Genomic DNA, 27,168 nt, shown 5'->3' with positions numbered 1-27,168 from the left:
CCTAGCTTCAGTTCCACTCTACTGCCAAGCCCTGTGCTCAGAGCTGAGTTTACAGTACCTGCTCACAAGGATCTCTACCCTGGTCAGACCCCATGTACCCAGACATTAGGCTAGATGTGATAGGATAGAGAGAGATTCACCATTCGCTCTGAAACATACAAGAAGGTAATGCTGCCTGCAGGGTATGGCCAATGTTCTTTGGCAAACAAGGATGCCCAGGTTTGGAGCCAGAGCCCCCCTCATTTTAGAGATGGAGAATCTACTATCCGGAGGAAGGCAGTAGTTTACCCAGATGCAGAGCTAGTAATTAGTAACACCAAGGCTAGACCTCAGGTCTCCATTCCCCTTTTGCAGGGCTATGGCCTCCTTATCTCAGCCTGGAATTAAAAGTGGGTCCCCGACAATTCACCAAATGGGTAATAAGGTGAATAATAAACAAATTACAGTATTGGCCCCCTGGACTGAACCAGAGCCCAGGGGGGAGAATGACTGAGAGGGTCAGCCCTACCTCCCAACCTCCACGACCTCTGTCTTCCCTTCTCTAACACCCTAAACAGGTGAGGCCAAGAACCCCTCTATCCCACTCAGTGTCCCCAATGGCACTAGCACCAGCACCTCAGAAGACGCCATTAAGAGCATCTTGGAGCAAGCACGGCGAGAGATGCAGGCCCAGCAACAGGCCCTGCTGGAGATGGAGTCCTCCAACCGTGGCGGGGGCCGCTCAGTGCCGCCCTCACCCACCGAGCGCCCTACCCTAGCTGCTGTAAGCCAGAATATTGTCCAGGCCTACATCAAACAGGAGGATGGGCCCGCAGGGCTGGGTGTGAGCAGCAGCAGTGCCACGCAGACCCCCCTCACTGTCCTGTCCCCTGCGGCCTTTGTCCAAAGCATCATCCGTAAGGTCAAGTCTGAGATCGGTGATGCTGGCTCCTACTTCGACCAGCACTGGGCCTCAGAACGCAGCGTCCTCAGCCGGCCCTACACATCTGTCTCGCCATCCCTCTCTTCCTCCTCCTCCAGCTACTCCAGCCAAGTCAATGGGAGGCCCTGGCCCCGGGGAGAGCCCGGGGAGGCCCTGGTGAATGAGGAGGAGGCCCCAGCAGCCACCAATGGGGAGGATGAGCTGCCCAGGGTTGGTGAGATGAAGTTAGAAGGGGCTGGCTCCGAGCCTCCAGGCAGTGGACGACTGACCTATTACCCAGCTTATGTGCCCCGGACCCTGAAGCCCACCGTGCCCCCCCTTACCCCAGAGCAGTATGAGATGTACATGTACCGAGAGGTGGACACGCTGGAGCTGACCCGACAGGTCAAGGAGAAGCTGGCCAAGAATGGTATCTGCCAAAGGATCTTTGGAGAGAAGGTAAGGGCTGCCATACTGGGCTCCATGGTGGGCAGGGGAATGAAACAGAGTATGAAGGAAAAGCATTGACTGTGTGCTGAGCACTGACATGCAGTCACCACCAAGTACAGAAACAGTCTCCTTCCGGGAACCTACACTCTCCAATTAGAGAAAATAATCCATAGAGGAGGGCCCATGACATGCTCCCCCATATGTCACTGTCCAGTAAGGCCATGGTCCTGGGAAAAGCCTGGGGAGACCCATCTAAAAGGATTCCCCTTTAAAGGGCCAGGGCTACCAAGGCTTTCAGTTTCTGCCTAGATTCACCATGGGCTGTTGGCTTGTCTACAGAAGTCCAAAGAGTCCTGGCAGGATCTGGATGGAGCTTGGAGGGAGTGCCAAGGATTTCTGGTGGGTGGAGGTATGGATCTCCTTCTTCCAGCACCCGAAGCATTGAGAGCTGGTCAAACTCAATTCAATTCAACAAGTGTTTGTTGACTTTCTTACTCTGTGCCAGGCACTCTACTAGGCATTGAGGCCAAATAAACAAAGGGGAGCTAGTCCCTGCCCTCAAGGAACTTATATTCTGTAGGGGGAGAAAACATGCCCATCTGTCTGTCAATCAATCCACAAACATTTATTAAGTACTTACTATGTGTTACCCTCTGTGCCAGGCACTGAGGACAAGAAAACAAAGGTGAGACAGAACCTGCCCTCAAGGACTTTATATTCTGTAGGGGGAGAAAATATGTTCATTTGTCAATCAATTGATCAATTAATCTGCAAACATTCATAAAGGGCCTACTATGTGCCAGCTTCTCTGCCAGGTATCAGGGATACAAAAGTGAGGCAGTCCCTGCCTTCAAGGAACTTACATTCTATAGGGGGAGATGTATATTTATCAGTCAATCAACTCACAAACGTTTAAGTACCTACTATATGTCCTACTATGTGTCACCTCTGTGATGGGCACCAGGGACAAAAAGACAAAGGTAAGACCTCAAGAAGTGTACATTCTGCTGAAGGGTTACTACATTTATTCATTCAAAATATATTTACAAAGCACCTACTATGTGCTCAACACTGGAGCTACAAAAATGAAAGTCCGTCCTCAAGAAGCTTGCATTCTTGAAGAGCAGGGGACATACAGACTCTCTGAAGAACCTAAGCATAATGCCTTGAGGGTTCTCTGGTCCAGTATAGACCAAGCCAACCTGGAGGTTATTCTGTCCAGGACCTTGTCCCAGAGCAGCCACAGGGGAAGCCCTAAAGTCCCCTTCAGTGGGCCTGAGAATGGCCTAGACTGGGCCAGGAAAGGGGGGTGGGAGGGCCTGATCATGGAGACCCTGCTGACTGTCCGTCCTCCCCATCCCCCCAGGTGCTGGGCTTGTCCCAAGGCAGTGTGAGTGACATGCTCTCCCGGCCCAAACCATGGAGCAAGCTGACGCAGAAGGGGCGTGAACCATTTATCCGGATGCAACTCTGGCTCACGGATCAGCTGGGCCAGGGCATCAGCCAGCAGCCCAACCCCACTCAGGGTAAGTCCCAGGGGCTGGTGGGAGCCAGGCAGGAGGGAGCTTGGCCCAGAGTTTCAAACCTTCTACCTCATAGGGTCATAGCTCTAGGGCCAGAAGGGACCTCAGAAAGCATGTATTCCAACCCTCTCATTTTACAGATGGGGAAACTGAGGTCTGGTAACTTGATTAAGGTCACATAAGCAGTAAACAGGATTGGGGCAGAATTTTAACCCAGGTCCTCTGAATCCCAGGCCAGTGTTCTTTCTACTCCCTCTCATTTCAGAGACCACAGATGGTGATGAAATGAGTTATGAATAAAGAAGAGAGCTAGGAGGTCAGGAGTTTAGGTTAGATATTGTCAGGAGCTCAGTGGCAAATCTAAGTAGATTTTAAAATGAAGAGGGCTGCCTTTTCAGGTAGTGAGTTCCCCCTTTTCTAGGGAGAGAGAGGGGCGTGTCTTCAAACCGAATTTGGATTCCCACTTGTAGGGGTTGTTGTAGCTCAGTAATATTTCAGTCATGTCTGACTCATCATGATCTCATTTGGGTTTTCTTGGCAGAGGTACTGAAGTGGTTTGCCATTTCCTTCTCTAGCTCATTTTACAGATGAGAAACTGAAGCAAACAGTTAAGTGACTTGCCCAGGGTCACACAGCTAGTAAGTATCTGAGGCTGGATTCTAACTCAGATCCTCCTGACTCCAAGGCCAGTACTCTATCCACTTCAGCGCCACCTAGCTGCCCCTAGCTCAGTCACAGATTGCACTAAATGGCCTTTGCCATTTCTTCCAACTTTGAAATTTCATGATTCTAGGATGGTCAGAATGCTATCAGTAATAGCCAACACAAAGTACTTTAAGCTTTGCTCAACACTCTCCATATGTTCTGTCACTCAGTCCTCACAACATCCCTGATGGGCAGGTGCTATTATCCCCATTTTATGGATAAATAACATGTCTTAACCAATCTCACACAGTTAGTAAATATCTAAGGCAGGATCTGAACTCAGGTCTTCTTGACTCCAAACCCAGCACTCTATCCACTGGGCTACCTAGTTGCTTGGATGAGACAAAATGTCCAGAAAAAAAAAAATTGAGCAGAGATGAGGACAACCAACTGACCAATGGGGGAGAAACAACAAAGAATCCCAATGAAAGACCTAAAAAAGACCTGCAAAGCCTTCTGGTCCAACCCTCTTGTTTTACTGATGAAGAAATTAATGCCTGGAGGATCCTAGACTTTCATTCAGACCTTACAGGTTTTACCTGGAGTCCAGGAACTTCTTGTTGGATTATTTTTAATATTCTGATTGCTGTGTTTGAATATAGTTGGATATTCTTGGAATCCTACGTGTTTTATTTTCTGCATTTAAAAACATTATTCTAACATGGCTAATGCCAACATGTGTTTTGCATGACTATATGTATTTGTTAGGTTTGAAGGGCTTTTGCCTTCTCACTGGGTGAGGGAAAGGTGGGGGAAGGGAGAATTTGAGACTGGTGGGAAAAAAAGAAGAAAAGATCTTTATGCTTTTAAATAATAAGTGGATTCTGAGGAGGGGTCCATAGGTTTCACCAGATTGCCAAAGTGACCCATGATTCTCAAAAGGATAAGAACCCCTGCTCTCAGCCATCTAGTGCAGCCCACCTCGTTTTACCGATGAGGAAACAGACCTAGACAAATATGGGGCACGCCTATACCACTCAAAAAATAAGATTCCAATCTTAGTCTTCCAAGTGACTGGGTTGTCCTTTTGTTGCACCACACTGCCCTCTACGGGAAGACCTAGGTCAAAGACTTGCAGAATCCTCCTAGCTGGACAGCTCCTCTGACTCGTTCTCACTTTCGTTGAGCCAAAATCTCCCTTTTTGGCAGCTTGGACCAATGCATTGTTCCTTGTTCTGTCCTCTCGGGAGACAAACAGGACAAGCCAGATCCCTCTTCTGTGTAACAGTCCCTCAGATTCTGATCCCCAGAAAGCATGTTCCCCCTCTCTCATCTCTTCCTTGAAGCAGTCCCCACATAGCATGAATTCAAGGCTCTGGTCACCTGCCTTTAAGGAAAGTGGTTGGACTGGGTAGTCTCATCCAGCTCTGAATCTATCATCCTCTGAAGCCCCATCAGTTAATCAATGTCCTTCCTACAATGGGATGCCTGGAACTGAGGCCAAATGCTGCCTCAGTCAGGCATCATCTTAAATGCTCCCTACTTCAGCAGGAACCCATCCTTGGGTATGAGCCAACTCAGAACCCACATAAGAGAGTGGGAAATGAATTTACCTTGGCCTAAAGAGGAAGTAAAGGAAGTGAAAGATGAACAGATGTGGATGCTGCCTCCAAGAGGAAGAGATGACATAGGCTAGAAGTGAGGAGGGATTTACCTGTTGAGATGGACATGTCTTTAGTATGGCCCACTAAAAACAAGTATAGGGCAGTACAACTGGATGATTCCTACATAAACCATCCAGTGCTTTGGGCTAAAAGATAGATACGAGAGTCCCAAATTTGCCCTTTAAAATAACAAATTATAAAGTATCCAGAAATGTGAAGTCAATTGGCATCAGGTCTGAAGAAATCTTTTTTGTCCTAAGGGCACATCACTGCCCTATATCTCTGTTTTATAGACGTAGATCAGCTTGGATGGTGTAGACACTTGCTTAAGGATCCTATGCTTCACTTATTGGGAGACGGGAGAGGAGACTGATAAGTCAAATCAATACATATTTCATAATAGCTAGCAATTTAATATATTATGACTATAATAGATTTAAGGTTTGCAAAGAACTTGACCAATGTTACCTAATTTTATACCCACAACAACCATGGGAAGTAGGTATTATTGTTATCCTTATTTTACAATGAGGAAACTGAGGCTGAGAGAGGTTAAATAACTTCAGGTCTGGTGTTCTATCCATTGACACTCTTTGTTGTGGTGGTTCAGTCATTTTTAGTTTGTCTGACTTTCCATGACCCCATTTGGGGTTTTCTTGTCAAAAATACTGGAGTGATTTGTCATTTCCTTCTTCAGTTCATTTTACAGATGAGAAAACTGAGGGTTCCTCAAACAACAAAGAGGGTTAAGTGACTTGCCCAGGGTCACACAGCTAGTAAATGTCTCAGGCTGGATTTGAACTCAGGTCTTCCTGACTCTAGGTTTGGCACTCTATCCACTAAGCCACCTAATTTTCCCAGGTGTACCACCTTTACTCCTAGGTGATATCACAAAGTATAAGACATGGTTCCTACTCTCAAGGAGCTTACATTATAGTCTGATAGGGGAGATAAGTATAGAATGGTGAATGGGGACTGAATTTGAATTTAGGAAATTGTGGGTGACCCTGGGCGAGTCATTTAACTGTCAGTGTCCACCTCCAACTCTCTCATCCTATAGGCTACAGAGAAGTTGCTGAATCCCTCCTCATTGGAGGCAGTTTTCCCACCTGGAATTCCCTACACTGATAAAATCACAGGTCTAGACCAAAAAATGGGAGATGACACCTAGACACAAAAACCAGTAATTTGAACAAAGGCATGAATTTTATACTTATCAAATGTGCATAGGACTCAAAGCAGGCCACAGGATGAGAGATAGGTTCCAAAAAATCTTGATAGGCTGGAATTTAGGACTGATGATAATAAGGTGGGGACACTAGATGGCCCCGTAATGCATAGAGCACCCAGCCTGGAGGCAGGAAGACTCATCTTCAAGAGTTGAAATCCAACCTCAGACACTTACTAGCTGTGTGACCCTGGACAAAGTCATTTAATCCCCTTTGCCTCAGTTTCCTCACCTGTAAAATGAGCTGGAGAAGGAAATGGCAAACCCCTCCAGTATCTTTGCAAAGAAAACCCCAAATGAGGTCATGAATAATCAAACAGAACTAAAATGACCAAACAACATTGTGCTAAGTTTGTAGGGATACAAAAAGAGACAAAAAGAGGTCCCTTCCTATGGACACACTCCAGATTATGTGTCCTTTCTAAAATGTGGCCCCCAGAACAAAGCAGAGGATTCCATGCCGATATGGCCAGACCAACAGAGCACAGTGGAACTATTACCAGCCTAGTCCTGGACACTGCCTCCTATAATGAATGCGGTTCAGTTTAATTTTGTACCCGTTTTCTGGGTTGCATGACAGAGCTGAATCATGTTGTGCTTGCGTCCATCAGAACTACCCACAGATGTTTTTCAGATGGGCTGCTATCTAGCCATCTTGAACTCCCCCTTCCTATACTTATGACACGCGATGGATTTATCTTTACAGTATCAAGAAATTTCCTGAATAGGATCATGAAGAGTCAGACATGACTGAACAATAATCATCCCCTAGTGATTGTAGAATTCTGAAAACTAAATAATTTTTTTTAAAAATCTCCTTTTTTAAAAGGAGTAGCTAGGTGAGGCAGTAGATAGAGCACCAAGTCTGCTGTCAGAAGAATCTGAGTTCAAATCCAGACTCAGACACTACTAGCTATGTGACCCGGGGCAAATCACTTCATCCTATTTGCCTCAGTTTCTTCATCTGTAAAATGAGCTGAAGAAGGAAATGGCAAACCACTTCAGTATCTTTTCCAAAAAAACTCCAGAGTTTGGAGGAGTCAGACAAGACTGAAATGACTGAACGACAACAAACTGAACCACAGACACATTACCCCCTGTTAACCTTGAAATAAATACAAAAGTGTGAAAGGTGCTACAAAGGAGTGCATAAGGAATTCCCAAACAAGGTGTACAGATAAGTGTTCTTGGAGTTCAGAACAGGAAAGCAATATCCTGGAATTCAAAAAGCTTTCAGATCAAGGGGCCTGGATTCAAATACAATCTCTTACATTTGTCAATATGTGACCCTAGGTAAGTCACTTCTCTATGTGCCTCAGTTTCTTAATCCATAAAATGAAAGGGCTAGACCCATTGACCATGAAGATCCTGTCCATCTCCAAACTTAGAATCCTATTATTTTTCTGAGCCCTGATTTCCTCATCTATAAAATGGGGATAATATTCACTTCCTCCCACAGTTGATAAAAAAAGCACTGTCCTCATTAAAGTGCTATAGAAATGAGAGATATTATTCCTGTGGCCAAGAGTAGTCCTGGAAGAGTTAGAGAAATGGAGGGACTCAACAGGTGAGTAAAGTTTGGAGAGATGGGGAAAATATTCTTAGGGTGGGAAAATGTTAAGAAGAAAGATGTGGAGATAGGAAAAGACTGATCTGTAGCCCTGGGTGGAGTTTTCAAGCCTGAAGTTTCCCATGCTGATCCAAATCACAGGTCTAGATCACACACACACACGCACGCATGCACACACGCACCATAAATGAGCCCGAGACACAAGTACAAGACCAATGCCTTAGATAAAGGTATAGATCAACATGCTTATGAACTTTGCAAATGACACAGAGCTAAGAAGGAAAATTAATGTACTGAATGAATTATGATTCAAAAAGACATAGCCAGCATGCAACTTTGGGCTGCAACTGTGATGAAAGTTAAGGACGATAAATCAAGTCTTGATAAAAAGTCAAATCTTTTACTGCAGTTTAAGAAATCGACTTCTTATGTACAAGAGGAAGGCTTACGAGTAGATGTTAGAAGTTTATCTGAAAAATAGTTGGGGATTCAAGAGAACTTGAGGAGACCGGGACTCATAGGATTATAGAAATAATAGTAATAGCATTTACTTAGCCCTTTGAGGTTTTCAAGGCACGTTACAACTGTCATCTTATTTTTCTACTCTCAACAATCCTGAGAGGTATTATGAGGCAGAGGATAAGTGACTTGGCCAGGGTCATACAGCCAGTAAGTGTCTGAAACTGGACTTGAACTCAGGTCTTTCTGACTCCAAGTCTAGCATTCTTTACCCTGCGCCACTTAGCTGGAAGGGACCTTAGAAGTAGTCTAGTTTGATTTCCCTCATTTTACAGATGGAGAAACTGTGGCCTCTACAGCAGGGAGGGGCGGGTGGAATTTGCCCAAGATCACACAGGTAGTAGTAAGCTGTTGCCTCAGAGAATTGGGTTCTGGATTCTCTTGACCTTGACATCCTGTGTGCTAAGAGCAGATTGGCTCCCACCCAGAAGAACCTACATTATGCAAAGCACTCAGGAAGTCTTTGGGAACCGAGTGAGTCCCAGACAATGCCCAAAACTGGCATCGGACTCATGCAGCTGCATGCCTGGGCCTTGCAGTGTTTGGCTGCATTCCAGATGTGAAGCTTAGCAGAAGGGCCTTTCCCTTAAAGAGCACTTCACAGCTGGCTGTCCCATAGCTCCTGGGAGGTGGGGCCAGCGGGATTTCTCCTTCCTGCTAGGCTTTGAAATGAAGATAGATAAATCCCAGCTGGCCAGAATGGGTTGGCCTCAAGGCAGAGGGATGGGGCACGGGACTCCGCAGTCCATTACAGGCTGGTGATTGGATCCCAGAGAATCTTTTGCACATTTGTCATTTGTTGTTAATATTTCAAGATTGCTTCGCATGACATGCTCTCTGGGACTACCTTAGCCCACCCTTCTCCAGATGGAGAAGAGAGCCCCCTCCCTGTCTTCCCTGAGCCATCCTGGGACTCCCCTCTCTCACCTCATCCTCTGGATCTTCCCCTACTTCGGGCCATACCCACCACCTAGCAGGCCTCCCCAGAGGGGCTGGTGTCCATGGAAATGGAAAGACTGAGCTACAGGGGGGACCGTGTGCCGGATGTGGGGGAGGAGAAGGACTATTAACTAAGCATCCAGCTCCTTCCACTTGCCAAGGAACCCTTTGTCACATCTCTTATTTTAATTAACTTGCCTCATTAGAAATGCCCACATTGTGCATAATAAATATCCCAGACACTTCTGTATTTGTCATCTTGGAATTCTTAAGTAGAAGAGAAAATCTCTCTCAGTCTCACTCAGTCTGTCTCTCTGTCCCCCCTTCTTTCTCTTTTTATCTCCTCTCTTTTCTTCTCTCTCTGTCTGTCTTTCTTCCCCCCTTTTCTCTCTCTGCTCTCTCTCCCCTCCTTTCTTCTCTGTCTCTCTCTGTGTCCCTGTCTGTCTGTCTCTCTCTTCCCCTCCCCATCTCCTTTTCTATCTCATCCTCTTTCCCTTTCTTAGTCTCCCCTTCTCTCCCTATTTCTTTATCTTGATTTCTCAATCTCTTTCTCCCTCCTCTGTCTCTATTTGTGTGTCTCCTCTGTCTCTGTCTCTGTCTCTGTCTCTCCCTCTCCGTCCCTCCCTCTCTCCTCTGTCATTCTTCTCTCTCTCTCTCTCTCTCTCTCTCTCTCTCTCTCTCTCTCTCTCTCTCTCTTCTTTCTCTCATTTTCTTACCTTCTCTCCCTTTCTTCCATCCCCCAAGCCCATCCTCTCTCTCTTTCTCTGTGTCTGTCTCACCGTCTCCTGTTTTTCCATCTCTCGAACCTGAGCTTTCTGTCTCTGTCCCTCCCCCTCTGTCTCTGTCTGTCACCTTCTCTTCTATTTCTCCTCTCCCCCCTCCCCTTTCCTTTCTCCTTTTCCTCTCGGGTTTTATTCAACCCATAGCATCTTCCGGTTAATCCAAGGAGGCATCCCCTGCCATCTCTCCCCTGTCTGTCCCATACATCTTCCCCAGCACACTGTGCTGACACTTTCGACTTACTTGCTGGCCCTTTAATTAGTATGTTCTACAAGATAAGGCTGTCCTCCAGCTCTCTCCAACGTTTTGTCAAAAATGGTCTTGAAAGTCAGCTCATCAGACGTGGCTGGCGTTCTGCCTGAAATATGGAAATCGCACTGGTCTCTTTATGTTAATTATCTGGTTTTCTTTCTCTTCTGTGGCTGTCACGCTCTCCTCTCTGGGGGAATTAGTTTGAAAAAGCTGCCTTTTGGTTTTTGGTGGGGAGACTTTGGCACTTCTCAGCCCACAGCCCAAAACCTCTGGGGAGTTCAGAGGAAGAACCCCCTCCCAAAAAAATAAAACTTTTCATTGCTGGCAATCTGGTGGAAGAGAGCTGGCTTAAGAATCAAAGGAGCTGCGTTCAGATCTCATCTCCAACACATCCTACCTGCATCGCTTTGGGCATGTGACTTAACCTCTCTGGACCTCAGTTTCCTCATCTGTAAGATGAGAAGGGTTGCCCCTCCTGGCATACACCTAGTTCCCAAGCTTAGCTCATGTTGTGTCTCCTAGGAGAGACCTGTCCCGTCTCCCACTGAGTAGCAGTGTCCATCACCCACCTCCAAATGACTTTGCATGTCTATAGCTTCCATATGCTTATCTTTGGACACCCATCAGTCCCCCTGGAGGATGCCAATTCCTTGAGGGCAAGCCTTGTGTATTTGGATGGATGCCTTGTGCCTGGCATATGGTAGGTGTTTAATAAATATTTGTTGATTGATTAAAAAAATTTAAAGGATAAAAAATAATAAAATGATGGGGTTTAACCAGATGGCCTCTAAGGTCCCTGTCAGCTCTAGAACTACACTCCTGTGGTCTTACTGTTGGACATTAGCCAAGTCACTTAACCCCTCTGTGCCTCAGTTTCCTCATCTGTAAAATGAGAGGGTCAGACTAGAGGTCCCTTCCATCCCTATGTCTACAGTTCTCTAAATCGACAGGCCTGAGAGGGACCTTGCCCAGACACTAAGACTCCTTCCCACCTCCCAACCCCTGCCTTTTTCAAGGCTCTATCAGAGACAGTACAGACACTAAGAAGCTTCCTCCAGGCTTCCCTTGGGAAGTGGACACCACAGGAACCAAATGACATCAGCAAGTGCTGGGGGAAAGGGGTTACCGAGGCAACAGGACTTCAAGGGTCAGCTTTCCAGCTTTGTCTCTGTGTCTGAAACCAAAGCCCTCCTTACTGAGGGGTTTGAGGGGCCTGTGTTCATAGCTCTAGAGCTAGAAAGGACCTCCAATGCCATCTGTAGATGGGGAAATTGAGCTCCCAAGAAAGGGAAGTGACATACCCAGGGTCATACAGCTCCCTTGATTCTGGGTCACACTGCCTTCTGTCATCTTCCATGCAAGATGAAAATGGGAACTTAATGAAAGAGAGGCAATGTGATGTATCAGGTGGATTTCAGCACTGGAAGCCAGCGACCAGGCTTAGAATCCCACCCCAGAAGCCTACAGGCTGTGTGACCATAGGCAACTCATCTAAGCCTCTGGTCTCTCATCTGTAAAATGGGGATAATAACCATGGTGTCTACCTCACCTTGGCGTCTTCCGTAAGATAATGTCATTGGATCATCTAATCAGACAGGAAGCCTTTATTAAGCACCTACTGTGTGAAAAAGCAATCTACATTCTGCTTCCACTTCCTCTTTTATCAATACATCCTTAGCCCTGTAAAATGGGGATCCCAACCTCATCACTCTACCAAAACTCCTCTCTTAATTGCCAGATGTGCTGGGTCTTTTCTCCTCCTATGTGCTGCATGGGGTACTGCTGACCACCCTTGGCTCAGGGGTGGTCTCACCTCTCTCAGGTTTCATGACACTGCTGTCTCCTGACTCTCCGCCTATGTGTCTGATTACTGCTTCCCAGTGTCCTCTAGTGGCTCATCATCCATGTGACACCCCTAACTAGGGGGGAGTGCCAACACTCTGTCCTAGGCCCTCTTCTCTCTCTCTTCACTCTGTCTTTTTCTGTGTTTGTGTCTCTGTTTCTGTGTCTCTCAGTCTCTCTATCTCTCCCTCCCTCTCTTCCTTTTCTCTTTCTCCATCTTTCTACTCCTCTCCATTTCTCTCTCCCTGTCTCTCTGTCTCTGCCCTCTGTCTGTCTGTCTGTCTGTCTCTCTCTCTCCCTCTCTCTCTCTCACCCTCTTCATCAGCTCCCACAGGTTTAACCATTTCCTTCTTACATATTACTCCCACATTTCTATAACTGGCCCTAGTCTCTTCCCTGATCTTTAACCCCACACCACCAATTACTCACTAGTTATTCCACAATGGATGTCTAGGAGACATCCCAAACTCGGCATATCCAAACCTGAGCTCATTTTCTTTTCCCCAAACCCTCCATCTGCCGAACTTTCCTATTTCTGAAGAAGGTACCATTATCATTTCAGTGTCCCAGGTTCACCATCTTCACCATATTCTCTGCTTCTCCCTCCTCCCCACCCCCATTCAAACAGCTTTCAGATCTTACAGTTTCTACCTTCCTAATCTCTCCCATCCTATCCCTCATCTCTGCTCCTGCAATGGCCGCCTTCACTCACATCCCCTCAACCCCTCTCACTTGGACTTGTTGAACAGCTTCCTTTTTGTCTCCCTGTCTCAAGCCTCTCTCCCCTCCAGTCCCTTCTACACCTTGCATGGCACCCTGTTAAAGGAAGGTCTGTTAAAGGCCTCTCTGTTAAAGCTCTTCATAACGTGACCCCAACCCACTGTTCCAAACTCAGTGGATATTTGTAATCTCTGAGTCATTTTTCAGTCTTGACCAGTTGGGATTTTCTTGGCAAAGACACTGGAGTACTTTGCCATTTCCTTCTCTAGCTCATTTTACAAATGAGGAAACTGAGGTAAACAAGATGAAGTGACTTGCGCAGGGTCACACAGCTAGTAAGATTCTAGGCTGGATTTGAACTCTGATCCTCTGGACTCCAAACCTGGCACTCTATCCACTGTACCACCTAACTCTACTAATTATTTTTAATATTTATCATTATTAATAACTCCCCGTGGATGTTAGTCACCCTCTTGCACTCTGATCCAGACACTGGAGCCTTGTCTCTGTTCTTCCCTCCAACTCTCTGCCTTCACACTGAATGCACACCCTCCTTACTTCAGCCTTATAGAGACACTTACTTCTCCTTCTGCATGATCTTTCCAGATCCCCAAATTTGCTGTTGACCTTCCTACCAAACTCCCTTGATTTAATTATTTTCTATGTCTCTGCTTTTATTCCCTTTACAATTATGTTCACATATACTTATATTATGTGTACTTTGGGTCTCCCCCATGAGAACGTCAACTCCTTGTAAAGAGGAATTTTCATTCTTTGCCATTGTATACTCAATGTGAGCTCAGTTCTTGGCCCAAAAGAAATTTTCCCTTTGCAAACTTTAAAACCATTCATCTCTCTCTCTCTCTCTCTCTCTCTCTCTCTCTCTCTCTCTCTCTCTCTCTCTCTCTCTCTCTCTCTCTCTCTCCCTCTCTGTCTCTGTCTCTGTCTCTCTCTCTCCCTTTCTCTCTCTCTCCCTCTCCCTCTCTCTCTCCCTCTCTCCCTCTCTCCCTCTCTCTCTCCCTCCCTCCCTCTCCCTCTCTCCCTCCCTCCCTCCCTCCCTCTCTCTCTCTCTCTGTCTCTCTCTCTCTCTCTCTCTCTGTCTCTCTCTCTCTCTCTCTCTCTCTCTCTCTCTCTCTCTCTCTCTCTCTCTCTCTCTCTCTCTCTCTCTCTCTCTCTCTCCCTCTCTCTCTCCCTTCCCCCCTATTAGAAGGTGAGCTCACTGAAAGCAGGGGCTGGGTGACTGCTGTTTATACGTCTAACACTTGACACTGCACCTGGCCCATTGTAAGCACTTCCTAAATGCTTGGTTCATTCCTTTTCTCCGCTGTTTCTCCCGCTTCTCTCTCCTGCTGTATCCATGGGCCTCACCACAGTGAGTCCAGGAGAAGCCCGGTCCACGCCATCCCCACCACCCAGCCCAGGGGAGCCTGAGAAGAGCTCCCAGGAGCCCCTGAGCCTCACTTTGGAGAGCAGCAAGGAGAATCAGCAGCCAGAAGGCCGCTCCAGCTCCACACTCAGTGGGAAGATATACCCCAACAACCAGGCCCCCGGAGGGATTCAGGAGATTGTGGCCATGTCCCCCGAGCTGGATACCTATGCCATCACCAAGAAGGTCAAGGAGGTGCTGACAGACAATAACCTAGGTACGGAGTAGAGGGAACAGCCTGAACTTGACCCCGGGGCTCCAGAGCTCCCTGATCAGGTGGTGGACACTGTCTCCAACAGATGCCCTCTCCTGTTGTTGGGAGGTTGTCCCCTTGGATACCAGGCCCTTGCATCCCAGACCCAGAACTGCAAAGGCCTGAAACTGCATCGTGTGGAACGCTTTCCTTTTACAGATGAGGAAACTGGCAGCCAGAGGGCTTAAGTGACACAGAGAACTCTGTGTGTGTGTGTGTGTGTGTGTGTGTCCCTGTGTGCATGTGGATTATGTGTGTGATGAGTGTATTATGTGTATATGTGTGTGCCTATATGTGTATACTGTGTGTGTATTGTGTCTGTTTGTATGTATGTATGTATAGCGTGTGTATTATGTATATGTGTGCACTGTGTGTGCCTGTATGTATGTATGTTGTGTATATATTATATTGTGTACTTGTATGTATGTGTGTACCTGTGTCTATGTGGATTATGTGTGTGATGAGTGTCTTATCATATGTATATGTGTGTAGTATTGTGTATGTGTGTGCCTGTGTCTATGTATGAGTGTGTGTATTTATGTGTGTATATTGTGTATAGGGATTATACGTGTGGATGTGTGTAGTATTGTGTATGTGTGTGCCTGTGTCTATGTATGAGTGTATGTATTTATGTGTGCATGTTGCGTATAGGGATTATACGTGTGGATGTGTGCCTATACGTATTGTATTAGGCTTGCGTACATGCTTTATCTGTATATATTGTGTGTATTGTTACATGCCCATCTGTGTGTATAGTATGTGTGTGCTTGGATAGATGTGTATTGTGTGTTTATTTATTGCATGTGTGTGTATATTGTGTACTGCGTGTGTATGTGGCGTGTGTGTGTGCACTGTGTATTGTGTGATGAGGGTAGTGCTGTGCATGTGTATATGCTTCTATGGCTATGTGTGTGCATCTTGTATATGTGTATGTATTATGTGTCTGTGTGTATTTGATGTGTGTTGTGTATACATGTGTGCATTGTGTGTATGAATTATGCATCGTGTATGTGCATTTTGCATTGCATTGTGTGCCTATATGTATGTGTGTTGTGTATATGTGGGTATATGTATTGTGTGTTTATGTGTTGCATGTGTGTAAATATACGCCTTGTGTATTACATGTGTGTTTGTTGTGAGCATGTGTGTGTTATTTGTGTTTACATGTATTGTGGGTGGGTATTATGTGCATATCTATGTGTGTACATATATAAACATATACACACATAGATAGCATATGTGCATAGATTGTGTATGTGTGTGCCTGTGTGAATGTGTGTTGTGTGTATGTATTATACGTGTTTATTATGTTGTGTGTGTTATGTATTTATGTCTATGTGTGCTTGCATGTATGTGTATTATGTGTGTGTTGTGCCAGGTCTGGACTCAGGAGAACCTGAGTTCAAATCCAGCCTCAGACACTTACTAGCTGTGTGACCCTGGTCAAGTCACTTCACCCTGCCTGCCTCAGTTTCCTCATCTGTAAAATGAGCTAGAGAAGGAAATGGCAAGCCACTCCTTTGCCAGAAAACCCCAAATGGGGTCATGGAGAGTTGGACATGACTGAAAGGTCTAAACAACTGTGTATTTATATGTTGTGTGCCTGTATTTATGTGTATTACATATGTGTATATTGTGTGTATGTGTGTGCCTGTAGGTATGTGGTGTGTGTATGATGTGTGTGTGTGTTGTATGTGTGTGTGCATTGCAGGTGTGTGTGTGTCCATGTGTGTTCCCAGCACATGGAATACTGCCTGGCACATGATAAGCACTTTATACTATTTGCCTTGACGTATAGACTCACAGCTCTGTAGCCAAAAGGAACCTTAGACCCCGTATGGTCCAACGTTTAACAATGAGGAAACTGAGGTCCAAAGCAGTGACTGACCCAAGATCACACAAAGCATAAATGAGAACAGCAGAATTCAAGCCCAGTTCCTCTGACTCCAAACCCCATGTCCCTGTGCCATGCTGCCTGACCCAGATCAGCCCAGACCAGGGCTGGGGCACTCAGGAGGCATTCAGACCTTTATGGACTTGGAGTCTAGAGAACAGGTGCCTGTTGATTAATTGACTGAGTCCCGCCTCTGATCCTCATTAGCTGAGGAAATCAAAAACAGAGAAAAGAAAAGCAGCTCAGATCCCTGGGCTCCGATCCTCGCTCCATCTGAGCTGTGTGAACCTGGACCAGTCATCTGCGCTGCCTGCCCCCCAGGAGAGTGAGTTTTAAAAGGGGCGGGGGTTGCATACCTTGGCAAGTTAAAGATGTCGCTCATTCATTTGTTCATTTATTCGTTTGCTTGTTTATTTGTAAAAAATTTACAAGAAGTCATCATTAAATTAATACTCATCAACCTCCCTTCTGCCCAATAGAATGTTCCCTGGGGATGAGCTTATTTTGGGCTTATGTTGGACCAGAACTTCCCTTATTAACTCTAGTGATGAGGGTGGGGGTCTGAAGGGGTGCCCTGAAATATACACATCTCCCCCTCTTAGAAGGGGGCTTCTAAGGATCCTGATGGAGTCCTCCCTTCCCACACTTAGGTCAGCGGCTCTTTGGGGAGAGCATCTTGGGCTTGACACAGGGTTCAGTGTCTGACCTCCTGTCCCGCCCCAAACCATGGCACAAGCTTAGCTTGAAGGGGAGAGAGCCCTTTGTGCGGATGCAGCTCTGGCTGAATGACCCCCACAATGTGGAGAAACTCCGAGACATGAAGAAGATGGAGAAGAAAGGTAAGATTTGGGTGGCAGATTGGGAGAGAAAGATCCTATTATCTTCTCTGGGCTTCAATTCTCCACACCCCACCCCACCCCCAGAATCAAATCAAGTTGGTTGGCCTAGGTTCTGACAATGATAATAACTGATGTCAGTAATAAGAGTATGGAATTAGGCTATACTCTCAGTTTCACAAACACTTTCCTTACTACCGAGAGCAGAACCTGAGTTTGAATTGCTGTTCTACCACATATAATTCCTGTGTGACCCTGGGAAATCATTTCAGCTTTCCAGATCTCAGCTTCTCCCTTTGTAAAATGAAGGGATTTGGAAAAGATGACCACCCTGATCCTTCCTAACTATATCTACAACCCAAATAACCTGGCTGGTTTGGGAGGAGAAGTGTGAGGGGTGAAAGTGGAATGTACTAGACTGAGGATTTCATTGGCATAGGGAACTCCCAGGCAACAAACTTCCTCCAGCAAGGCATACTGGTATTTGCTCTGCAACTTATAGTCTAGAGAGGTGCCTGAGGACACTAAGGAGTTAAGTGATTTGCACAGGAACACACCTCCAGCATGGGTCAGAGATGAGACTTGAACCTGCCTTTTTGACTCTGAGGATAACTTGATGTTCATTATGCCAAGCTGCTTCTCAGCATTATCATCCTCCTCCTCATCATCATCATCATTCCTGTATCTGTGATAGTAACAATGGGGCCACTCCCTGCACTCCATACACCAACATAGCTCACAACCCATCAAGATTTTCCTGCCCAATATGGTGCTTGTCCCCATCTTCCTACCAATCTTCCCACCTGACACATTGGAGGTCATCCCCCAGACCAGGGTTTCTTCCCCTTCTTTATGTCATGAACCCCTCTGGCAGCCTACTGAAGCCCACAGGCCCCTTCTCAGAAGAACAGTTTATTACCTTCATTTTTAATGGATGGAGATTCTAAGTAAGATGAAAATTCAGTAAGAGGTAAGTGAAAATGAAGATGTAATTTTTCCCCATCCACAGACCTCCTGAAATCTAGGGGACCCCAAGTTAAGAAACCCTCCTCTAGGTCTTTTCTCATTCAAAGGGTTCCAGGGTAGAAGGAAGGGCTGTTTCCACATCAGCCATACCTCATTTAAAGTTCATGATGCTTCCCTTCATGATACTTCCTTTTCCGAGTGTTTCTCCTCCTGATGATACCTTTGGAAAAGTAGAGTGGTACAGTGAAGAGAAAGCCAATCTTGGGGCACAGAAAGGCCTACTTTCTAGTCTTGCCTCTGACCCATCGTGTGTGGAGAAGTCACAGAACTTGCTCAGTGGCCCAGACAACTCTCTAAGGGGATAAGATGAAGCACAGCTATTGATCTATATTGGTGGAGGGAGTTTGCTCACAGGAAGATAAAATGCAAATAAAATCACATCTTGTCTGAGAGAGACAGAGACAGAAGGATGATGGATGGATGGATAGATGAATGGATGATAGATGGATGATGGATAGATAGATTGAATAGAGAAATGGATAGATACATTGATTGATGATAGATAAAAAGATAAATGATTGGATAAAGAGACATACATTGATTGATGATAGGTAGATAGAAAGACAGATGATAGATAGAATTGGTAAATGATTAGATAGGGATGGCTATAGATACATGGGTAATGGATAGGTAGCTAGGCAGATGGATAGATAGATAAATGGATGGACAGATGGATAATTGGATAGAGAGATATGGATAGATGCACTGATGATGGATGAAAAGATAGATAATAGATGATTGAAGGAGATCAGTACATTGATAATGGATAAATAGATGACAGATGATTAGATCGATACATTGTTTAATGGTGGATAGATGACAGATGGTTGGATAAAGAGATAGACACATTGATTAATGATGGATAGATAGAAAGATAGGTAGATGATTGAATAGAGAGAGATATAGATAGTTATAGATATATTGGTGATGGATAAGTAGATGGGCAGATGGATAGATAACTGGATAGAGAGAGATGGATAGGTATACTGACTGATGATGGATAGAAAGACAGATAATAGATGATTGGATAGAGAGATAAATACATTGACGATGGACAGATGGAAAGACAGGTAGATGATTACAGAGAGATAGATACATTGATGGATAGATGGAAAGATAGATGATTGGATAGAGAGGGATGGATGAATAGAGATGGATTGATGATGGATAGATAGAGATATGCTGCAACCTCCTCATGCCCACCATGGGTCCCTCCATTGCCCTTTGGGAAACTCACAATTTCTTCAGACAATGCAGTACCTCATGACTGTGAAAACATCAGTTTCAAAAAAGATGGATGATTCTTGTTTTGGGGAGTAGCTTGAGGTCATTAAAGGTGCTGCCCATTTTCTCAAGTGACATTTATCTATCTGCTCTCCTCCTCCTCTTGAGGAAGAGTCCTGATTCAATTCAAGAAACGGTATCCATAGTAATGATCCCATCTAAGAGAGGCAGATTGAGAGAGCAGACAGAAAGCTGGCCTCTGAATCTAGGAAGTCCAAGTTCAGGCCCTGCCTCTGACCTGCCCTGGCTGTGTGACCCAGATTGGTCACTTAACACTTCTGGGTTCCTGGCAAGTCCTTCAGCCTGTAAATTACAGCACAGGTGACCATTCTAGGCACCTCCCCCATCAGTGACATCACAGCCCTAGTCCCCAAAACCAATCAAGCCTTTATTAAGTGCCTGCTTTCATGCTAGGTGCAGATGATACACAGACAAAAACGAAAGGCCTTGCCCTCAGCTTACATTCTAAAGGGGGAGGGGGAGAGAGGAAACCATCTTATGGTTTTTGTCCTTAGCAATCCTGAGTCTCTGAAGGTAGAATTAGCTCCAGGGGATCAGGATGGGTATGTGATGGACATGCCTGGCCTGCGCTTCTCCCTCAGCCTACCTGAAACGTCGCTATGGGCTCATCAGCACCGGTTCAGACAGCGAATCCCCCGTCACGCGCTCTGAGTGCCCCAGCCCTGGGCTTCAGCCCCAGGACTTGAGCCTCCTGCAAATTAAGAAACCAAGGGTTGTCCTGGCCCCAGAGGAGAAGGAGGCGCTGAAGAAGGCCTACCAGCTGGAGCCCTACCCATCCCAACAGACCATCGAGCTGCTCTCTTTCCAGCTTAATCTCAAAACCAACACTGTCATCAACTGGTTCCACAATTATAGGTGATTTGGGGATCCCAGAACTGAAGGGGGTGGAGCAGTTGGGGAGGCAGGGGTCTGGGGAGGGACAGCAGTTATAGGATGGCGAGAATAAAGGTAGTTGAGAGAGGAGGGAGGGATGGATGACTGGAAAGAGTGAGGGGACTAAGATGGGGAAGATTGAAGGATGGATCACATAAGAGTAAGTGGAGGGTACCTCAGGGATAAGTGTTATAGTCAGAATGAAGGCATCTGGGGTCAGGGCAGGGGTGAGGAGGGAATAGATGGGCAGGGGTGAAGTGAGGGTGACTGGGAATAAATAGTGTCTGAGGCAGATTTGAACCCAAATCTGATTATTTCCAGGCCCAACCCTCTATCCACCATTCCTTTATCCTAAGTGCCTAAAAAAGTTTATTAAGCACCTATTATGAGCCAGCCAGGTACTGCGCTAAGTGTTTTACAAATTTTATCTCCTTTAGCCTTTGCAGGAGCCCTGGGAGGAAGGATTACATATAGGAAGAGTGAGGACAGCTGTGGTTAGGAAAAGAGAGAGATAGACAGGGTAGAGGGAGTGGGAATGTCTGGGCCAGGTGGATAGAGGAATAAGGTGGGAAAGTGCCGGTAATTGAGGTCAGGAGATGAAAGAAAGGCAGAAGTTTGAATCCTAGGAGAGAAAGATAAAATGGGATGGAGTAAATAAATGACCAATATAAGCCAAGTGTATGGAGGGGTGGATGGGGTGGGGAGGGTGAGGTCAGTGGGGTCAAAGGGATGGAGAAAATAGGTCAGGGGTTAGAGAGATGGATCTAATGAGGAGAGTGTGAGCAGGGAGAGAATTCTAGATGGATAAGTAAGAGTGTCTGGGATCAGGAGGATGGAGAGACTAGGAGAGTTGTGGATAGGGGATGAGGAAGGAGTGGGGTAGAAGGTGTCAATAATGCTGAGTTGGGGAGTGGATTGATAATATAAAGAAAAGAGGTAGCATGTGATCAAGATGATGGAAGGAGTTGGGATGGCCATGGGCAAGCCATGAGAGATGGATGAGCTAGAGGGAGTTGGTGAGTCTAGGTTGGAGAGATGGATACATGGGACAGAGTGGTGAAGCAGCTAGGGGAAGGGATGGGAGGGATAGGGTGCAATTGGGGTCATTGGATAGAAGAGTGGATGGGGTAGAGAGAGTCAGGTGGGTGGTTAGAAGTAGCTTTCTCTTCTTCTGTTACTGAGCCCAGTACTTTGGATTTGGTTTTTTGGACTTTTTGCTAATTTCGCCCATAAGTAGTAAAAGGGGTGATGATGGGGAGTCATGGAAGGTAGCACAGACCCTCAAGCTGATGAATCAAACCCATCCAATTGAGATCACTTTGTGGTTCCTAGTCCAGTGTCCAGTGTCCCAGTGGTTAGTGCTTGGATCTTCTTGTACAATGAAAAGGCTTGGGTTATAGGTTGGGAGTCTTAGACCCCGAGTCATTTCAGAAGCTTTTCATCCAAGCCACCCTCTCTCCCCATCCTAAGGGATCCTTCTGACTTAGAGGACAAAGATAGCGTTAAGGGAAGGGTCCCAAAATGTTCTCAAAGCACTAGCAGGAAAGCTTATGGGTCAGTCCCACTTAATTATTTGCCCCACAGTGGTGTGAATAATCCCAATTCTGGGTTGAAAGGAGGCTTAGAGACCCCTTAGTCTAGCCATCTCATTAGGAGGGCCCTGCCTCAGGTCACTTGCATCCTAGTAAGTGTCCCCCACAGAATCCAGGCCCACATTGTCCTGACACTGAGTATGGTCTTCTCTCCACTCCCTCATCTTCATTCTTTGGTTTCTCTTTTCCCTAAATGGAGGCAGACTGTCTTTCGTAACAATATGAAAAGACTTTGCAGCCACTCATCAAATCCCAACGGGATTGGCGGGAACAGGTCCCAGGTGAAAACTTGGCAGCAAGTACCCCATCCTCCCCCCCCCCCCACCCGGCTCGCAGCCTCTTGCTCTGGTCTGCTGGTTTCAATCAGTCAGTTCATTGTGGGGCAGTTTATAATGGCTTTTGGGGGCCGTGGAGAGAGCCCTGAACTGGGAATTGGGAGACTGAGGTACAGCCCAGCATCTGCCCCTCATTCAATGACCCTGGTCAAGTCCCATTATCTCTGGGCCTCAGTTTACTGTCTTGTAAAATGAGAAGACTGAGATCATTTCCTGTTCTAACATACTACATTCTAAGCTAACGGAGTAAGAAACCTGCATCCTCAAAGTCACATGTTCTTTGAAGTTTGGATTCAGTCAAAGAGCTGCACCTGAGGACCTAGAGTGCCACATGTGGCATTGAGGCCACAGTTTCTCCACCCCTATTAGATCTCTCCTTGATCTGACACTTTGTTCTAAGACCCCTCCCACTTTGACATTCCCCTGTTCTAAAGCCACTCCACTCTGTTTCTGCCACAGCTCTGATATTCCCTATTATATTTTTTAAAATTTTTATTTAAAGTTTAGAGTTCCAAATTTCTGTCCCTCCATCCCTCTTTCCCTTCCCTCATCCCTGAGATGGTAAGCAATCAGATAGAGGTTATACATGTGCAATTATGTATAACATTTCTCTATTAGTTATTTTGTATAAGAAGACTCAAATAGAATTAAAAAAAAAGAAGACAAATAGAAAAAAATGTAAGTGAAAGATAGCATGCTTCAGCCTATATTCAAACAATATCAGTTCTTTCTTTGGAGTAGAATAATGTGCTTCATCATTACTCCTTTGAGACTGTCTTGAGAATAGCTAAGTCATTCAGTTCCTTATTGAACAATGCTGCTGTTACTGTGTATGGTGTTCTCCTGGTTCTGCTCACTTCATTTTGCATCAGTTCATGTAAGTCTTTCCAGGTTTTTCTGAAAGCATCCTGCTTGTCATTTCTTATAACACAATAATTCCATTACCATCATATACCACAGCTTGTTTAACCATTCCTCAGTCGATGGACATCACTTTGATTTCCAGTTCCTAGGCACCATAAAAAGAGCTGCTATATTTTTGTACAAATAGGTCCTTTCCTCATTTTTTATTTCTTTAGGAAATAGACTTACCAGTGGTTTTGGTAGATCAGAGGGTATGCACAATTTTCTAGCCCTTTGGACATAGTTCCAAATTGCTCTCCAGAATGGTTGGGTCAGTATACAACTCTGCCAGCAGTACATTAGTATCCCAACTTTCCCACATTTCCTCCAACATCCAACATTTTCCTTTTTTGTCATATTAACCAATCTAATAGATATAAGGTGGTACCTCAGAGTTATTTTAATTTACATTTCTCTAATCAGTAATGATTTAAAGCATTTTTTCATGACTATAGATAGCTTTGATTTCTTTGTCTGAAAACTGCCTGTTCATATCCTTTGACCACTTATCAATTGGGGAATGCCTTGTATTTTTATAAATTTGACTCAGTTCTTTATATATTTGAGAAATGAGGCCTTTTTCAGAGATACCTATTGCAAAAACTTTTTCCTGGTTTTCTGCTTTCCTTATAATTTTGGATGCATTGCTTTTATTTGTGCAAAAACTTTTTAATTTTATATAATCAATATTATGTATTTTATATTTTGTCATTACAAAACATACATCTCTTATCCATAAAACTGACAGATAAATTATTCCATGCTCTATTAATTTGCTTAGGGTATCATCCTTTGTGAGTAAATCATGACCCCATTTTGACCTTATCTTGGTGTACATTGTGAGATGTTGATTTATACCTAGTTTCTGACATACTGTTTTCCAGTTTTCCTAGCAGTTTTGGTCAAAAAATGAGTTTTTGTTCCAAAGGCTTGGATCTTTGTGTTCAAATACTAGATTACTATTGTCATGATATTCCATGTTCTAAGTTCCCTCCCAGTTTGGACATTCTCTTGTATGTATGAATCATTAGATTCTGAGCTTTTTGAGGTCAGGATTCATGTTTTTGTCTTTCTTTGTAGCCCCAGAGTTTAGCACAGTACCTGGCACATAATAGGTGCGAGCGCTTTTAAAAAAAAAATTGTCATTGATTTAAATCTACTGTAGTAGAATAAATTGATTGACAATTTTCTAAAGAAACTGATGTGTTTGACTTTAAGCAGAGATAGATGGCCTCCAGCTCTTATCACTTTGGCTGCTCAAGGTAACCAAAGCCCAGAGTGCTCAGGGACTCTGGGGCTAACAGCCCCTACTCTGGCACCCTCACCACCTGCTAACTTTCTGTTTCTGCCACAGGTCCAGGATGCGCCGAGAGATGCTGGTGGAAGGCACCCAGGACAATGACGCTGACTTGGACCAGAGCAGTTGCCCCAGCTTCCCGCCAGCCAACAACTCCCACCAGGAGCCCACTCCACTGAGCCCAGATTCAGAGGCTGAAGACCAGAAACCCGTGGTGAAAGAGCTAGAGCTGCAGGGCACAAGTGACAGCTTTGCCCCTCTCCCTGCCCAGGGCAAGACTGTGATCGCGATCAAGCAAGAAGAGCAGGACGAGGGTGAGGAAGAAGAGGAGGGCTTGGGGCTTCAGGACTCAGGGGAGGCAGAAATGAGCCAGACCCAGGGACCAAGCCTCAAAGAAGAGCTACCTGAGCCCACAGGCACGGAAGAAGTCCAGAAGAGGACCTCAGGGTCCCTCCTGCATGGTAGCAACATGCACCAGGCACCTGTCACCCCAGACTGCCCGCTCCTCCAGCTGTCCCAAGAGATTGAGGATGGGGAGCGGCTGCACCCTGACCCCATCAGCTTTAAATGCACCTCTGAGTCCTCCCGATGTAGCCTGGAGGTGTCCCTGAACTCACCTTCGGCCGCCTCCTCTCCCGGCCTTATGATGTCCGTGTCTCCTGTGCCCTCCTCCTCAGCCCCAATCTCTCCCTCCCCACCTGGTGCCACCCTTGCCAAAGTGCCGAGTTCCAGCCCATCTGCAGAGACAGTGGGGGCCTTGCACCCAGGCACCAAGCCGAACCCCAGCACCCAACGGCGGCACGAGAAGATGGCCAACTTGAACAACATCATCCACCGGTTAGAGAGGGCTGCCAACCGCGAGGAGGCCATGGAGTGGGAATTCTGAGACTCAGAGCCCACTCCCCACCCTCCATCAGGTGGCAAGACCCTCTGTCTGACTGAGATGAGATGGGGGAGGGGGACAAAGCAGAACTATCAAACTCCATCTGTGGACTGTGATTTGTGGGAGTTGTTTTTTTTTAATTCCATGAAATTTTGAGGGGATGGGTGGGAAGTTTCAGAGTCAGGCCTCTCTTCAGCCCTGACCAACATCCCTGCAGGTGGTGGTGGGCTTAGCCCCATTCCATCCTCACTGGGAAAACTCAGAATTCTTTTAGAAAGAAAAAAAAGAAAATATTTATAGACCTCTTTTAGCTATTTTAATAAAGGATCCTTTCGAATTTATTAATGGTTTAAGCTGCTTTGATATTCAAGAGAGCTATAAGTCAGGACGATGTAGCAGTTGTCTGGAGACAGACAGTCTCTGAAGTCTTGTAGTTTGCCACTGGATGAGATTAAAGAAGACATTTGTTCAAAGCCATCACAAAGCACTATAAGACTGACCAAATGGAGGAACTTCTGAAGCTCGGGTTTTTTTCCCCCACCTTTGTCTGTGAGACAGTGCATTACTACTGCCCTTTCTAAGACTGTTGAAAAGAAAAGGAAAAAAAGTCCCAAAAGACTCTAAATGCAAAACTTTGATGCCATCAAGTATATATTTCGTTCTGGTGGTATGTTTTTTGAAACCCCTTGTAACACCGAATGTCATGTGCCGTTGTATATGTTGTAGAAATGTCGGCGGTAGTCCTTCCTGAGCGAGATGTAGCATGGTACATAAAAAAATTCCTTACACTTCCTCTAGTTAGAAACCTGCAATCCACAGAAGCCAAGCACCGTCCATGGACAAAATGTATTTCCCAATCCCCAAAGTGACCTGTATGTGAGTGCGGGTGGGTAAGGGGCAAAAGGATTGGAGAGAAGGCTGGAGCTCAGCCCAGGGGGGTGGGTGGTGGGGAGTAGGGAGACAACTCAGAGATATTGAGAAATCCTTGGCCTAGGCAGGTCTTTGCCAATAAATATGGAATCCCAGGTATGACACCTTGAGAGATTTTCCCCAAGAGAATTGGGGCATACCCCAGGGTAAGATGCTGCCATTATTTTACCCTTCCCTGAGATGAGATAACCATCATCCTCACCTTCCTCATCTTTTGAGAAAGCCACAGAATTCATTATCCTTCTAGCCCTGGGGATAAACTGAGAAAAGAATTTGAAAACCTCCAGTTCCCCTTCATACCTTCTATCTTATTTTGAGGTAGCAGGGCAGCATTCAAAACTCAAATATCTTAGGTCTAGAGAGCTGGATCTGGGGAACATGGAGTGTAGGATGGGATAGGTCTCTTCCTCTGTGACTTGTTGAGGTCCTCATCCCAGAGACCAGAGTTTCAGACCACAAGCATCACTGGGGAGGGGCAAATAAGCAACAATTACTCTCAACAGAACCTTCCCCAGATGTTTCCAATGTACTCGCTCTTGAAGACCATCAAATAGAAAGTCAACATCTCCACTTGAGTAGTAT

General features: G+C 45.7%; 1 protein-coding gene across 5 annotated transcripts in view; it reads left to right on the top strand.

Moving 5' to 3' along the window:
- CUX2 (cut like homeobox 2) overlaps positions 1–25,997 on the top strand; it is a 366,464-nt gene extending 340,467 nt beyond the window's left edge. For all 5 annotated transcript variants that reach the window (XM_072600459.1, XM_072600460.1, XM_072600461.1 and 2 more), the window contains 6 exons: positions 558–1,360; positions 2,718–2,877; positions 14,407–14,676; positions 17,257–17,445; positions 20,355–20,628; positions 24,831–25,997. In XM_072600459.1, the coding sequence (XP_072456560.1) occupies positions 558–1,360; positions 2,718–2,877; positions 14,407–14,676; positions 17,257–17,445; positions 20,355–20,628; positions 24,831–25,659 (2,525 nt within the window). In that variant the 3' untranslated portion in view covers positions 25,660–25,997. The remainder of the gene's footprint in view (positions 1–557; positions 1,361–2,717; positions 2,878–14,406; positions 14,677–17,256; positions 17,446–20,354; positions 20,629–24,830) is intronic.
- Positions 25,998–27,168: the final 1,171 nt, after the last annotated feature.

Source organism: Notamacropus eugenii, chromosome 4 (assembly GCF_028372415.1).
Source record: "Notamacropus eugenii isolate mMacEug1 chromosome 4, mMacEug1.pri_v2, whole genome shotgun sequence".
NCBI lineage: Eukaryota > Metazoa > Chordata > Mammalia > Diprotodontia > Macropodidae > Notamacropus > Notamacropus eugenii.
This window is presented reverse-complemented; position numbering and strand designations above follow the sequence as displayed.